Source organism: Camelina sativa, chromosome 6 (assembly GCF_000633955.1).
Source record: "Camelina sativa cultivar DH55 chromosome 6, Cs, whole genome shotgun sequence".
NCBI lineage: Eukaryota > Viridiplantae > Streptophyta > Magnoliopsida > Brassicales > Brassicaceae > Camelina > Camelina sativa.
Window position 1 is genome coordinate 4,204,462 of NC_025690.1, and position 17,070 is coordinate 4,221,531.

The 17,070-nt window shown below is 36.2% G+C and overlaps 2 protein-coding genes and 1 pseudogene across 2 annotated transcripts; all 3 read left to right on the forward strand.

Moving 5' to 3' along the window:
• On the forward strand, positions 820 to 2,533 carry LOC104790376. Its single transcript, XM_010516116.2, has one exon. The coding sequence runs from the start codon at positions 1,321 to 1,323 to the stop codon at positions 2,170 to 2,172; it is 852 nt and encodes a 283-aa protein (XP_010514418.1). The 5' UTR covers positions 820 to 1,320; the 3' UTR covers positions 2,173 to 2,533.
• On the forward strand, positions 6,133 to 7,104 carry LOC104698678. The gene has a single exon (XM_010414091.1). It carries the CDS (start codon positions 6,133 to 6,135, stop codon positions 7,102 to 7,104), a length of 972 nt encoding a protein of 323 aa, XP_010412393.1.
• On the forward strand, positions 8,532 to 13,834 carry LOC104698679 (annotated as a pseudogene).

Sequence of the window (17,070 nt, forward strand, 5' to 3'; positions counted from 1 at the left end):
CACAAAGCATATTTAATATATGTATATATTTTCAAATGAAGGGTGAGTCATGACATAACAGCTTTTTCAAGTGAGGAATGGAAGACACATAGTGAAATATGATTGGTTGTAGATTGCGAGGACCAATCAGAGCCATCAAGTAAGGTAGAACAGCATATTGTGTTTTTACAAAGGACCCACGCATTCATATAACATACAAATCTCAGATAAGAAAAGAAAAGAAAAATGAGTAATAATATAACCAAAATTATTGGATGCCTTGGATCACCATACCTTACCATACCATTTAATTTATCATATGGCCCTATGTGTATGCATCTATGTGGGTAAAGATATATTCACATCGCTCCTATTCAACAACGTGTGTGTCTCTGCGTCTATAGTGGCCCGTCATAATTTAATACTATTATGTGTTGGACCATACATTTTGCTAATCGATCAAACTACAAAAAATATTAAAGTTCAAGCTAAGTGACCAGAATTTAGACTCAATAAGTAGTATTAATTGGCCATTGTATTATAATCCAGATCAAACCTTCATTTTTGTATGCCATATATGTGCAACGTAAAAAAAAGAGAGACAAGTAATGCGTTAGTTCTTTAAATGAGACCTTGATTTTATATTTTCAGCTTGTAAAGATAATTCAAACGATTTTTATTTTCACACGCATAAGATTTTTTGTTAATGTTTGGTCGATCGTATCACTTTTATATGGTATATATATAGACTAATGCAACAAACATATACAATGGATGTGGCTATATAAAATCCTACAATATATTCTTGAACAGATCTCCCATGTATACAGAAGCGTACGCACTTATAGTCATATAGAGAGTGTTCATGAGTCGAACAAACATATATAGATGTGGCGTGACATCGTAAGATACTTATTATCTATTCTAACTATAACATTAATAATGGATTACACGAGAGTTAACAGTTCGTATATCAGAGAGAACTTTAACAAGATGAAACCAGAGCATTGTTTTGAATCTTTATCAAATTACAAATTAGACAGATTTTTTTTTGTTACGCTTATCTTAATCTGCAAAAAACAAAAAAAAAACAAAAACAAAAACAAAAGAGACATAAATATGGTGCAAAAAGATGACATAGGACTTAGGAGATGAACAGAAACCATCCAATAATATAACTGTATCTTACGCTAACCCTAAAGCCACGTGGCGAATTACCATTCCTCCTCATCTGCCCCGAATGATAATCTTTTCGGCTCACCGGAGAGAGACAGACACAAAGACTATAGAGAGAGAGAAAGAAAAGAGTGAGAGTGTTTTTGTGAAGAGAGAGAAAGATAAATGGATCAAGATGAGTGGTTGGGAACGCTAAGATACGCCGGTAAGGCGCAAGATAAAGTTTCCGTTGACGCTCTCATGCTCCGGTACCGTCCGATCGCTCCTAAGCCAACGAGTGGTCAGCCATGTGGCGTGGGAGATAACAATAACAGTGGATCGTACGGTATGAGCAAACGAACCAAACGTAAGTACGTTAGGGTTTCGAAGAATAATAGAAGCACGAGTCGAGGGAAGAGCAGATCTGACTTGTCTAATGATCGGGAACAAGCCGGGGTCGTGACGTTGCAACTCTTGCCGGAAAAATCAGATCTTCCCGGTGAATACTCGCCGTTGGAACAGGATAGTCTCGATCCGACGGTGAAAACGATAATCGGAGATGAGACACAAGAAACCAACACGTGGGGTACGTTTAAAGGCGGCGTCACGGCGGAGGTGGAGACTTGGGTGACGGTGGAGTCCGTCACAGGGGTTTCTGATGGTAGTTTGAGTTCCCATGCGGTGGGGTTTACGGACGTTGAGATCGTTGATAATCTTGGTAAAGACACGTGTCCAGCGTTCGTATCGGATGCTTCGAGCCGTGTTGTGTGGGTCAACGAGGCTTACCGGAGGAATGTTTCCGGTGAGGATTCATCCTCGTCCTTGTTGTCGCCGGATGTTGTTGTGCGGTTAGAGGCGGAGGAGGCGACGGCGGCGATGTATTGTAACTACCGAGCTTTCACGTGTAGGGTGAGGATGCAATACACGTGGCAGGAAACAAAATATACCAAAACGGTGCCGTGTGATGTGTGGAAAATGGAGTTTGGTGGCTTCGCATGGAGGCTAGACACAACAGCTGCTCTGACTCTATGGCTTTGATGGTGATTGCTGCCTGAAACAAAGAGGGGTACGGAATAAGCTATTGTGATTTTAGAGTGTGACTAATCACAAACTTTAAATAATCACTCCAAGCAACGTTGTTTAATTAGGCTACTATAAGATGAGTAATAAGGAAAGAATTGATGTTAATGTTGGAACAAGCGTGAAGAAGCTAAGAAAGCTTAAATATATAGAACATACCGTAATAATGTCATGTATTTATTGGCAAAGGCTAAACAAAAAGATGCCATTGTATGGTTTCGTACCAATCTTGGCTTCTTTCTTTTATTTTTAGATCGATAAATTTGTCAAAAACATATTACAGATCTCGATTTTAATATATCATCCGTAATTTTCACAACTATCGTATATTTTAACTGATAGTCAAATATATCATAAAATGTATTTAAATCAATGAATTTAAAGCATGTAGTTAACAAATTGTATCATGAGCTCAAGAATATTATAAATGCAGATCTGATATATATACATACCTTGATTGAGAGACAAAAATACATGCATGAACTATGGGGACCCTATTCAGTGTAATACCAAGTATTAAAGTTTTTCACTAAGCTTCTGTATTCCCACATTAATTATACATACGTACAAACACACTTATGTATAACTTGTTACATATATACATAATAGATGTATATATATATATATATATCAATTTAAATGTAAGCACATCATGATCTATATGTGTACTTACTTGGCTCTTCGCTATTGGAAGACTCACCACATACATTCCCCCTATATTTTTATGATAGGTATATATATTCACGGCTTTGCTTCTTAAATCTTTTAATATCTGTTTCTTAATGATTAATTTGTACAAATTAGTATCATCACGACCTTCTTGCAGCTATACTTAGTAATATTCAATCACACATTTCCATCATTTATGTAATCAACAAAGGTGGCTAGTCTATTTGAACACGTTATAAGTTTTCTATATACACAAAGTACAGCATCTGGTTTTCATTTTTTCTTCTAGACTGAAAGTTTAAGCTTCATTTATATGTATTGCTAGCTAGCTAATTCGTATTTGATTTTTCATTTATTTCTTCATGGAAGAATTTGGAACGTTAACAGTATTTGGTTGAATCGTTCTGATTATGTATACTTAATAATAGGGGGATATACTATATACGTACTGTATATATGTGCCAAATTTACGTATGTTTAGACGTGCTTGAACGGAATCTTAACTATATAGTACTATATTATGATCATTAGTTGTAACCGATGAATAAAGCAATGCCTTCGTGGGCTCTGCTTATTTCTGCATGTGGAGAAGCCTCATTGGTTGACAAAAAGGTTGACAAATAAAGAAAGAAAAAGCCAAAAGTTTTCTCATGAGGAAGGGGAGAATAAATAAAGTTGTACCACTTACACAGATCAATCATATACGTGGCAGTTGATAAGAGAACAACACCAACCAATTAAGATCTCCACATTTCTTACCTTCGATTTCCTTTCCGACAAGCTGATGTCATCACTATCTAGGATCCGTTTGATTGGTTCGGCTCCGGTCGTTCACGTGTCTTAGCGAGCTTAAAATCTGGCCGTACGTTCGATGTCAAGTCTTTTGGTGTGCTCTCACTAGTCCAAATAGTCATTCTGAGTGCGATGGAATTTTGGTAGCAGAGGAAACGAATGAGAGCCCCTCACGTGTCTGTCGTTCTGTGATCTGTGACCACTCAATTTTATTTTTTCTTCCTTACCAATAAATTCAAGTTTTATGATTCGAATGGTAAATGCGAATTCAGTAGTGCGGGACAAAAAATTTGCTAATGCGGTACGGTTTAACTACGGTACGTGCGGAACAAATATATTTGCGAGACAAGTGCGGTTATTCTAAAATAAACGGTACAAAATAATGTTTGATTGGTGAAAAAACAATAAGCGATGCATAATACATATTATAGTTACACATTATAAATTTTTTTTTATATTAATATACTTTTATAGTTACACATTATAAAAATATTATAGTTTTTATTGTTAGTGAAATAGTATTTTCATTTTTATTTATAATTTATGAACTTTTAAAACCAAAGTTATAATCATGTAAAATTTTGTTTATTAAATAATGAAGAAATACATCTTTTAAAAATAATTTCATTATAGAAGAAACTATAGTTTACTTGTAAATTGTTAAATCTAGTTAACATAAATATGATACATTTTAGATGACATAATTTAAAATTATATTTTGATTAAAACTGACTTAAGTTTTTTGGATATGTTTTTCCATATTATAAGTAATTATTTTGTAGTTTATGAAGAATAATGAAGTAATATTTTTTTATAAAAATAAATAAAAAGTAATTCATTTATCAGAACTTTTAAAATTTGAAAATTGAAAATACTTATAGCATAGAGATTTTGTTTTTGATCAATATAGCATAGAGTGATTGTTGAAATTTAATTATTTATTACTCTCTTTATAAAATAAATAATTAAAAAAATAAAATAATATTTATATGTTAACAACACAAAGTTTTTTTGGGCGATTTTGGGCGATTGGAAAGGCGATTCAAACTTTTCTCCAGTACTTGTTTTCGATCTCTTCGGAGACGGTTTCTGTTAGTTACACCGGCGTCGTGGGACTCTACCCACTACGCGAACGTGTTGCGGTTATCTCTGCGAAGTGGTTTTCCTTCACGATGCTCAAAGCGGTTGCTTCACGGTTCTCCTATAAATATAGATCTCTGGATCTGTATGAGACCCACATCCTCTCATAGATATTTCCTACTATCCAATACCCATTTCGTTTCTACAATATCCTTTTCAAAATGGCTGATAACTTACGTCGAGCGGTCCAAGACATCAATTTGGGGGCTGATGATGCTCCTCTTGCAATTCCGGCGGATTTGGTGGCTAATGCGGCGGCTGAAAATCGATTTATCCTTATGGGACGTCCTGTGATCCCACGTCATCAGAATCTGCGCGCTATCATTGCTTCAATGCCCCGCATTTGGGGTCAATCTGGGTTGATTCATGGCCAGATTGTTGCCGGCAATCAATTCCAGTTCATCTTCCCCACAGAGGGTGAATTGGAATTGGTCCTCCGCCGAGGTCCTTGGGCGTTTAACGACCGTATGTTAATTCTCCAGCGCTGGTACCCGAATGACAATCCCCCACTAATTGACTTCATTCCGTTCTGGGTACAAATTTGAGGTATCCCTTTCCAATTTCTTAACCGTGAAGTCATATCCCACATTGGACGTTCCATTGGAAACCTGCTCGATGTGGACTATGATGCTGAGGCCGCTGCACGGGTCGAATTTGTTCGTGTCTTGATCAACTGGGACATTCATCTCCCACTACGATTTCAGCGACAAATCCAATTCCAGGAGGGAATCTTTACCCTATTGCATTTCAGGTTTGAACGACTCTGTGGCTTTTGTGAAGTGTGTGGTATGCTCACCCATGATACAGGAGCATGTGTTTTACAAAATGGAGGAGCAGAACAATTTGAGGATCCTGAAGATGCTGAAGAGTTTGGGCAACCTGTTGGCCAGCAAAATCGAGGAGTTGTTATTCGTGAATTGGATGAGGAAGAGAATGTGAATGAAGCAATTGCTCATGCTCAAATCCCTGCTGAATACAGACAAGAGGATGTGTTAGATGATAGTGAAAACCACCATGAAGTTTTAGCTTCCCCGGTTGATCACCATAAAGAACGTCACTTGCCGTCTAACATTGTTCCTGCTATACACCCTCCATCATCTCTACTGCAAGAGGTACACCGTACCCCTATTGACATCACAGATGCAGACATGAAGCACGTGGTAAAAGAAAGAGAGATGATGTTCCTGACTCATCTGAACAAGCTGAAAGCTCAAAGGTACGGAGTAGTGAGAAAGGAGAAGCCAGTAACTCCGGGGATACCCTTTCCCCCAACAGTCTTGTGAGAGGCGCGGTGGGCCCAGAACCACCTCTTCCACCATGAGGACAGCCGCTTGGAACTGTAGAGGCTTAGGCAATGACCTCGCAGTTCGACGTCTAAAAGAGATTAAGAAGACTTTCTCTCCAGACATCATTTGCCTCATGGAAACTAAGCAAGGAAATGACGTAGTTAGATCAGTTGGTGCTGAACTAGGATATGACCATGTGTTTACAGTCCCTCCAATAGGCTTAAGTGGTGGTGTAGCTCTATTTTGGAATAGTTCTCTTTCTGTTTCCGTTCTTTATCATTCCCTAAATCTTGTAGACACATATGTTAAAATTAATGGATTTGGTTTCTATTTGTCTTGTGTATATGGCAACCCAAATCCATCTCTTCGTCACTTGGTTCGGGAAAGATTAGAACGGACAACTTTAAACAGAACTGGACCTTGGATGGCTATTGGTGATTTTAATGAAATCAAGAGTAATAGTGAGAAAAAAGGTGGTCCACCTAGACATGAAAGTTCCTTTGCCGACTTCCGTAACATGCTTCAGGTCTGTGACTTTCATGAGCCAAAATTCAAAGGAAACCCCTTCTCTTGGACAGGAAAACGTTATTCTCATGATATTGCTTGCTGCCTAGACAAAACACTAGCAAACAGTGAATGGCATGGCCAATATCCAGCTTCGCATGCTGAGTTTTTGGAACTTCTTGAATCAGATCACAGACCAGTCATCACTACTATCACTAGCGATTTTAACCCGCGTCAAGGTCAGTTTTGCTATGATAACCGGCTATTAAATCGTGAGGGATTTCAAGATGCAATCAACAGAGGGTGGAACCATCAACATCTTGGCCATGAGACACAACTAACATCACGATTACAAGAGTGTAGAAAAGCTATTTTCTCCTGGAAACGACGTAACAAACCTAATGCACAAGAAGAAATCAGCATCCTTAAGAATCTACTAGATAAGGCTCATTCTGATGGTCTTCTACACAACGTAAACGAGAGCTTCGACAACAACTGAGTATTGCTTATAAAGTTATAATGATGAAGAAGAATTTTGGCGGCTGAAGAGCAGTAAATCCTGGTTATCAAATGGAGATCGAAATACAAGATACTTCTTCGCATCATCTAAGAATCATACTGCCAGAAATAAGCTTTTCTCCATTCTTGATGATGAAGGTATTGAACATTGTGGTGATAACCAGATTGGTGAAGTAGCCCAAATTTATTTCACCAACCTCTTCAAAAGTGAACTCTTACCTCATAACAACCATTTCCATGTCTTCAATGAGTTCCAACAACGGGTTACCTGAGATAAATGAGGATTTGACTAAACCAATCTCTGACGAGGAAATACAACAAGCAGTGTTTTCAATTGGTGCTACAAAGGCTCCGGGTCCAGATGAATTCACGGGATCTTTCTTTCAGAACTTTTGGGAGACAACAAAGGAAGTGGTAACATAAGAGGTACGCCAGTTTTTCAACTCAGGCTCGCTAGATAAAGCTCTGAATCACACGAATCTCTGTCTAATCCCAAAAACTGATGTTGCACGACATTTGAGTGAGTTCAGACCAATTTCCCTTTGCAATGTCAGTTATAAGATAATTTCAAAAATTCTGGTTTCAAGATTGAAGCTGCATTTGGATAAAATCATATCAGAGGAACAAGCGGCTTTTATACCTGGAAGAGTAATCACAGATAACATCCTCATAGCACATGAGCTTATCCATGCTTTGAAAGTGAAACGCAGATGCTCAAACTCATACATGGCGATAAAGACAGACATCACCAAAGCTTATGATCGGTTGGAAGGGGATTTCCTTCAGGAAACAATGTTCAGATTCGGATTTGATATCAAATGGATTCAGTAGATCATGACTTGTGTCCGCACACCAACGTTCTCAGTCAATATCAATGGCAGTCCACAAGGATTTATACAACCTGAAAAGGGTATCCGTCAAGGAGATCCTCTTTCACCATATCTTTTAATCCTTTGTGCAGAGGTTTTAAGCCATATGATGAAAAGAGCAGAGGCTAAAGGTGTTATTCAAGGTCTTAAGATCAGCAATGCAAGTCCCCCAGTCACACACCTTTTGTTTGCAGATGACTCTCTCTTTTTCTGTCAAGCAAACATAAGCTCGATAAAGGCTATTAAAGACATCCTAACTCAGTATGAAAGAGCTTCCGGCCAGCAGGTAAATACAAGGAAGCCATCATTGACATTTGGTAAAAGAGTTATCGACACAACAAAGACTCAACTTAGGTGGTTCCTCCAAATATACAATGAAGGTGGTTGCGGTAAATACTTAGGCCTTCTAGAACAATTTGGTAGGAAAAAGGTGGAGTTGTTTCAATACATTTTAGAAAATGTCTGTGGCAAGACAAAGAGTTAGAACAATAAATTCCTATCTCAAGGTGGTAAGGAGATCTTGTTGAAGGCTATAGCAATGGCTATACCTGTCTTCACTATGAATTGTTTTAAACTCCCTAAAGGCATTTGTGAGGAAATAGAACATATAATTGAAAACCACTGGTGGAATCAGAATCAAGATAGAAACTCAGTACACTGGTTAGCGTGGGATCGGTTGAAGTATCCAAAGAGAGAAGGTGGGCTTGGTTTCAGAGACATTGAAAAGTTTAATGAAGCTCTGTTGGCTAAGCAAGCTTGGCAAATTCTGCAGAATCCTAATAGCCTTCTGGCTCGTACTCTTCGTGGACGCTACTTCCCTGCCTCAAACATTGTCACTGCAACTCAAGGTACACAACCTTCTTTTGGATGGCAATCAATACTAACTGGAAGGGATCTGCTTTGTAAAGGGTTGCGGTATACAATAGGGGATGGTAGGACTATAAACACTTGGACAGACCCTTGGTTGCTAACTCACCCCCCTAGACCACCACGAAAATCTGTTGATCACCAACCTGATACCATAACAGTTGACAGCCTCCTGCTTCCGGATAAGAGTAATTGGAACAAAAGATTTGTGAGAGAAAGAATCCATCCAGAGGATGTACCTAAAGTCCTCTCAGTAAAGATCAGTTTTTGGCAGAAAGCTGATTTCCTTGGATGGCACTACACTGAAAATGGTATTTATCCAGTTAAATCTGGCTATTGGTTAGCAAAACACTACCCTGGTCTTGAACTACCGGCTAGACCCCTAGATGGAGATCCACAGATTAAATATGAGATATGGGAAACAAGAAATCCCCCTAAGTTTAAGCACTTCTTATGGCGACTACTATCTGGAACATTAGCAACAGGGGCAGAGCTAACTCGACGTCATATGTCAACTGATGCCTTCTGCAAACGTTGTGTCACAAAAATAGAAACGACAGAACATTTGTTCTTCACCTTCCCGCATGCAATGCGTGTATGACGAGCTTCCAATATACCGATTAGAGAACTGTTAAATCCAAATGACACAATCGAGGTAAAGGTAAGAGCGATCTTTGAGTTCCATAAGTATAGAAGAATCTATGATCGTCTTTCCCATCTCCCATTTTGGATATTATGGAAGCTTTGGACAAGCCGCAACAAACTCACATTTCAGAACTACAACAACAACTGGCATCGAGATCTAAAAGAAGAAAAACAAGAAGCAGATGAATGGATTGCAGTGAATATGTATAAGAGTACGGATAACCAGCATGGCTCCCCTTCCTGAGGTAATAGACGTTCATTCTCAACTCGTTGGCAGAAACCACCACAGGGATGGGTCAAATGCAACTATGACGAGAGTTTTATTAGCTCCGAACATCGTTCAACGGCAGCTTGGTTGATTCGTAATGAGCATGGTACTTTTTGTGAGGCAAGCCAAGCAACATGTATTGCTGTTACATCTGCTATGGAAGCTGAATGCCAAAGCCTTATTTTTGCCATGAAACAGTCCTGGCTAAGTGGTTATAATAAAATCATATTTGAAGGAGATTGCCAAGTTTTGGTCAGGATACTCAATAAAGGAAGCACAAGATTCGATATCCATAACTGGATACAAGAAATCAAGGGATGGGCAACACATTTTGCATCAGTTATATTCAAATGGACAACAAGAGATCAACGACAAAAAACTTCAGAGTTTAATTTTCATTTAGAAATTCCAATTTGTATTCGTTCAGCGTTCCTTTCCGTAAACAATTATTCCCATTAATCTCATATAAGTGTTAAAACAAAAAAAAAAGAATAAAATAATAGTGGGTAATCTACAAAAACGCTACCTAATTGATTCTGGACAAACAAAAATCGGCCCAAGAGTATATTACCTTCCCTTGAAAAACGTAAATTTTGCACTACCTTAGTCCTCCTCTTGATGCCGCGGTATTTTGAAGTCTTTTACTTTGAACTATGTTTTTATAATTTTACTAGGTTAGACCCGCGCTACGCCGCGGGAATACTTTTTGTAACTATATTTAGATATATTGAATTTTTGAAAATATGAACTTTCTTTTTGGAATTAGATTAATTGTAAAAATTATGGTTTATACAATAATAAAATAGAAAATGCACTAATAAATTAATGATTGAGAAATCTTAAATCTAAGATGGCTTATAAATGGTTACATTTAAATTTAGTGGACTTAATTGTATAAATAGCTTAACTAACCCTAATGTATGTTATGTTTTATTTTCTTTACCCTAATGTGGGAGATATATTAGCGTGGTTTGAATTTATGGTGTATTTTTGTATTTAATATAAATTTAATCACATATTGTTTTATAGTGTTTTTTTAATTGTTAGAAAATTTAATATTGATCAAAATACATAAACATATTTTGGAGGGATCGGTCGTAAATGTGGTGTTGTAAACCTGTAACCACTTGACTAAAGATACTATCCTCTGATTTCGTGTATTATTTTAATACTATAATACTTTTGTTGAATAGCATAAGGATTAGGTTAATTTTTAAAGTAACTTTTAAGTAGATGATTATTTAGTTTTCACTGCTTTAAACTATAATATAAAACCTTCAATTTTGGAACTTATATATTGTTTAATTTGACATTAGTTCGTGTTATAATATATAAAATCACTATCAACATTCCTCTAAAATTTTATTTTCTTTACTTGTTATGGGAGTTAGAAATATTAGTGTAGCTTGATTTTCTGGTGTATTATTTTTGTAGTTTGTTTGTTGTCAAAGAATTTATTTATTTCTCTTTTGTTCTTTTTGTAATATCTAATTGTTTTGTTTTATTTGATAATAATTACATTTAAGTCAATATACACATACATATTTTTTACATTAGTTTGGTTTTGTGTTATTCTTGGTTAATCTTGATTTACATTATATTTGTATTATATTTATATTTTACTATATGATACTTTTGTTGTATTGATTGTATTAGTATACCTTTGTTTTTAAAGTTGTACATGATTTATTAATTTATTTTAAATTTAAGCTATGATTTACACCTATGTTTTTGGAAATATTGATACGACTATAATGATATCAATACTTGGTTGATATCATTATTTTTTAAAAAAATTGTAAATGATTTATTAATTTAGTTTAAACATTTGTTTTTTTTTGAAAAATATTGATATGATGTATAATATTTCTTATAATTTGATTGGTTACACAATTTTAATGATGTGTAAGCTTTTGTTTGGGAGGGGGGTTTATATTAGGGAAAAGTTATATTATAAACCTAATGGTGAGAACACATTAACATAAGAAAAAAAAACCTAGATTTAAGTGATGTGGAATAGATGATTATTATTGGAGAAAAATGATGAGTTGTATTAATTCTTTTAATTTGATTGGTTACTTATTTTAACTGAAGTGTCAGCTCTAGAATTCTCCAAAATGCTGAGGTGTCGTCACCTAGTGAAAATATCCAAGTTTTAATGTATTGATTGATACTAGTAAACTTTTGGCTTTAAATACCAGATAAAATCTATATATATAAAGTGTAGTTTCCTCACTCCTGGTGCTGCCACCTCAGCATACCCCTCATTTAAATAAGCCCATATTTTCAAAATAATACCATATTTTACATTATCCACTAAGAAGTTACTATTTATTTCTATCACATTTCTGTAAAAGCCCAATTCATTATTCACTAAGCCATGTTTTTTTGACCGGCGGAATAAAACTCCTCTCCACGATACTCCACAGCGCCATCGTCCGTTGTGGACCTGAAGCGTCCCTGCCCTTCTCATTCTTTCATCCTGGTTCACCTAACGGTGATCTTTGAAATAAATGTTTTCCACTCCTCCACGCCCTTTCGCTGTCTTCCCTTTCTTCCATCTCGAATGTAACGTTTTTCTCTATTACTGTAATTCATCCCGTTTAATGCTCGCTCTTTCAATTCAAGATCCACTACTCTATCTTTAATTGGTGTAAGTCCTATATAATGTCTTCTCCTTCAATTTCATGCTTCATATATATTTTTCTTCGTCTCTTTCATTTCTTCACTAAAATGGATTCCCCTGTCGTTTCATTCGAAAATCTCAAAGCTGAGCACCTTCACCAACAGATCGTCTGAAGAATGCTTCGTCACTGGCCTGCTCGCAATGTCAAAAAAGGAGGCTAACTCATGTGGCGTCGACTTCCTACTCATTGATGAGAAGTAGATCAATAAGATTCATCTACTCATTACACAAAGTCAAGTCGAGCCAATAAGGGTTTGGATCTATGGGTATGGGTTACAATGTTTGATCCATGTGGTTTTGGTTTTGTCTGAGCATTGCAGGATAAACACGACGCGTAGATCTAGGGATTTGGAGTCTAGAGATAGTACCGCCGCCGATCATGAAGATCACAGTGAGTATGATCATGAAGAAGAAGAAGACAGTGACAATTCAACAACTTACATGTTTGATTGACTAATCTCAATTTCATGAATTTATGAAGACGAATTGATGTTTTTTTGTCGTTTATGTGATTGAATTTGCCATTGGGATGATGGGTTTCTAATCAGTTTTGCTAAAAGATGTGAGTCTATAAACATTGTGGTATCATTCGTATGGTGGATCATTGGATTCTACTGGGTTGTTCAAGGTGGTGATAAGCTTTTAGGAGAAGCTCCTAATATTTACTTGTATCAGATTCTCTCCTATCTCCAAGCTCATTCAAATACAAGAATTATTGTTTCTGTGTGTTCCAAATCTTCCAAGTTTTGGCAGGTTGGTGGGTGACTTTTCTAGCGATTGATGTCTTCTTCGCCATTTTCTGTATTGTTTTGGCTTGCCTTGTTGGAATAGCTCTCTGCTGCTATCTTCCTTGCATCATCGCTCTTCTCTACGCCGTTGCAGGAACGGTATGAACATGAAAATGGATAGCCTCTCATCAATATTTGTTGACTTTAAAGACTTACAAACGCCTTTTCTTGTGGGTTATACAGGAAGGAGTATCAGAGGCTGAGCTCGGTGTTCTTCCACTTTACAAATTTAAGGCTTTCCATACCACGAGAAGAACATTGTCGGACCTGGCAAAATGGTTCCTATACCGAGCAAAGGACCATGCTTAGCAAGTGAAAGAACGTTGCTTGCTGAGGATGCGGTAAAACCAATCTTCTATGACAACAATTAACTCTGCTTTATGAAGTTCCAAATGTTTCTTCTAACTGATTTTTCTTAACAGGACTATTGCATATGTCTGAGCTCATATGTGGATGGTGCAGAGATTCATGCTCTTCCTTGTAACCATCATTTTCATTCGACCTGTATTGTGAAATGGCTTAAGATGAGAGCAACATACCCTATATGCAAATACAACATCCTTAAAGGAACGACTAGCGAATCTTGAACACAAACCCCAACTAAGAAGAGGGGGTAATATTCTGCACATATGGATACAAATTCCATTTCCTCAATAAAAACAATTCTGTATATATTTATATAGAACTATTAAAATCATGTATTTTTTTGTTAAAAGCGACCATTTTTAAATGTTTTTTTAAAAACATTGACAAAAAAACTACTTCAACAGGTTACAAAATACATATGAAAATATTAAATAACAATTCAACCACAAAATGATAAATAATAATAAATTAATCACAACTAACAACTACAGCAAAACAACAACTTCAACTACACAATGTTAATTTGTAATGATAATTTTTTTTAAAAACATTAAAAACACACAAGATGATCTCAATTTTTTTAAAATAAACAGCAAAATAAATTATAATTAATGCAAAACCTATTTGTATAAAAAATATCCAACAAACAACATAAGCAACCAAAATCAAATACAAAAACAAACATAAATATGAATTTACGTAACCAAAAAAATAATATACACAACAAAATCCGGAATACACCTTAATCTAACTACCGCGCATAGCGCGGGTCAATTGCTAGTACCATATAAAGTTTTCAAAGTGTGTAAGATTTTAACTTATGGCGTATTTAAAGATAAACATTGACATATACCATAATAGTATCATTTTCATACTTTTGGAATTTTTCTTTGCTATTTTAATTTTATGTTCAATGCTCCTTCGAATAAATAAGTCGATAGATTATTTAATTGTATAGTCATCTGTGAAATATTTGTTGTCAATTGGTTATATAAAAGGTAAAATTTGTTTCTGGTAAATGATAGAATTGGAAGAAAATATTGAATGATATATATAATAGACGATGAAAAATATATATAAGTGCATAGATTTATTCTCTATTATATGGTATGTCGTTTTCTAATTCTCACCTATTTATCGTTATTAAATGGCTTAATTTACAGCTTTTCTGGTAATTTTATTCATTTGCGGTATTTGAACTTTCAAGTAAAACCATTACACACTTTCAACTTTGACGAAATAGAAATAAGCTGTTAGACACTATAGAGTACGGCAGATTTAAAATACAGCATACATTAAAACCAATAAACTAAAACAAATGATAGCATCTCTTTTGATTAGAGTATAGACGAATCTATAGAATATTGATTTAGGTAATTTAAGATATTGATCGATAAAACTTGCAGTACTATTTGTGTGGTTGAAGTAGGGTTCCATTAGCCTTAAGAGATTCCACGTGTATTGTCGCTTTCGCTAGTGGTATATTATATTAGATGGAAGGCTTTCATTGGTACAGCACTTGGTTGGACCAATATCTCGACGTTCCTGTCACTAGATACTCTAATTTGCGGAGAAATGTTTTAAGTTTTTGAAGCCTTTTTACGATTCAGCTTTAGCATTATTATTTTTTTTTTTCTATAATTGTGGCATGTATATTGTAGATGGTCGCTATAGTTTACTTAGCCTTGGGCATATAAAACCGGATCCGTTAAAACCGGTCCGAACCGATCCATTAAAACCGATTTGGATTGGTTTCGGATTCACTGTTAAAACTGATCGGATTCTATGTTGATTGTGATTCGGTTTTTGGTTTCAAATCGATCCGAACCAAAATCCGATCGATTATCCGTCAAACCGAAACACACCTAGATGGCTAGATACACCGATACAGAGTTACAGTCTGTTTTCTGATTTTGTCTCGACTCGAGTCGATTGTCCTTCTCCTTCTTCCTTTAGACTGTGTGTGACTGTCCCAAACCTCTTTTGTCTCGACTCGCACTTCTCGACACACTACTTTTGCCGACTCAACGCTGGTCTCAACTCTCAACCCTAGATTCTTTGCTTTATAAACTCTCAAATCCCAATTGTTAAACTGGAAACCCAAGGAGACCTACCTTTGCCTCTGTCAGCCGCATCAAGGAATCAATCGCGGGTATCTATATTCTTCCCAGAATCTAAGCCGTTTAATTTTAAGAACTTAAGATGAGATCTGTTTACGGTTTCTTTTTCTCTCTTTGAGTTTCGTTTAATAAGTTTCAATGTTAAGACTTAAGATGAGCTCTGTTTATGGTTGTTGAATGTTGATGTTGATGATGATTTATGAAACCTAGAGACAGGATATTTGATCTTAGGTTGTTGAATGTTGATGATGATTTATGAAACTGATTTTTCTCTGTTCTTTCTATGTTCTTTCTCTATTCTTTATCTTGTTCTGGTTTGGTATTATTTTGTTGTCTAAGCTCCTTTTGTCTCTGCAAATGTAATGTGTCTAACTGTGTAAGCTCCGTTTGTCTAATGTGGTCTGTTTTTTTCTTTGTTCTGATTATGAGTAATGTGTTCTTTGTCTCCATCCTTTTTTTTCTTTGTTCTAAGCTTTGTTTCTCTCTTTGTAAACTTGTAGATTGTTGTCTAATGTGTGTCTCTCTTTGTCTTCATTATTACAGATGGATTCTTGCTCACATCAACCCAGAAATGATGACAATGAAAAGGATGGAGAAGAAGTAGAGTCTCACGAAGTTGGTCATGAAACTGGGTACAAAAGGAAAAAACAAGCAGATGCAGATGGTTCTGCTCCTAAGGTTCAAACAAAGAAGAAGAAGGCAGCTAGGGTACAAAGGTCATTCGTATGGGATCATTTCACAAGAATCCCTGGGGAAAAAGATAGATTTCGCTGTCATTATTGTACTCTCAATATGGGTTGTGCAACTCATAATGGAACTTCTTGTCTGAAAAATCATCTCCTTATCTGCAAGCAGTACAAGACATGGAAGGAAACCATAAGTGAGACTCAAAATGTTCTCAGTCAGAGTGATGATAACGGTTTGCAGTTGGCCAGAGTTACTGAGAATGTGTTTAGAGAAGCTTCTAATGAGATGTTGGTTCTCGGTGAATTGCCACTTCAATTTATTGAAAGTTTGGCTTGGAAAAACTTCTGCAATAAGGTTAAACTCTACAAACCTCACTCTCGGAGAACTGCAACTAGGGATATTGTGGAGGCTTACGTGAAGAAGAAAGCAAAAATGATGGAGGCTATTGGTGCTACTAAGCAAAGGGTTTCTCTAACAAAAGATATATGGGTTGCACCTACGACTGGAGCTAGCTACATGGTCATCACAGCACATTTTATTGATGCAAGTTGGCGCCTACGCAAGATGATAATTGGATTCAAGCATGTCTCTGACCATACAGGGTCAACTATAAGTTATGTTCTTCTTGACTGTTTGGCTGAATGGGGGAT

Coding starts and splice junctions, on each gene's coding strand:
- LOC104790376 (XM_010516116.2), top strand. CDS start 1,321: ATGGATCAAGATGAGTGGTTGGGAACGCTAAGATACGCCGGTAAGGCG.
- LOC104698678 (XM_010414091.1), top strand. CDS start 6,133: ATGAGGACAGCCGCTTGGAACTGTAGAGGCTTAGGCAATGACCTCGCA.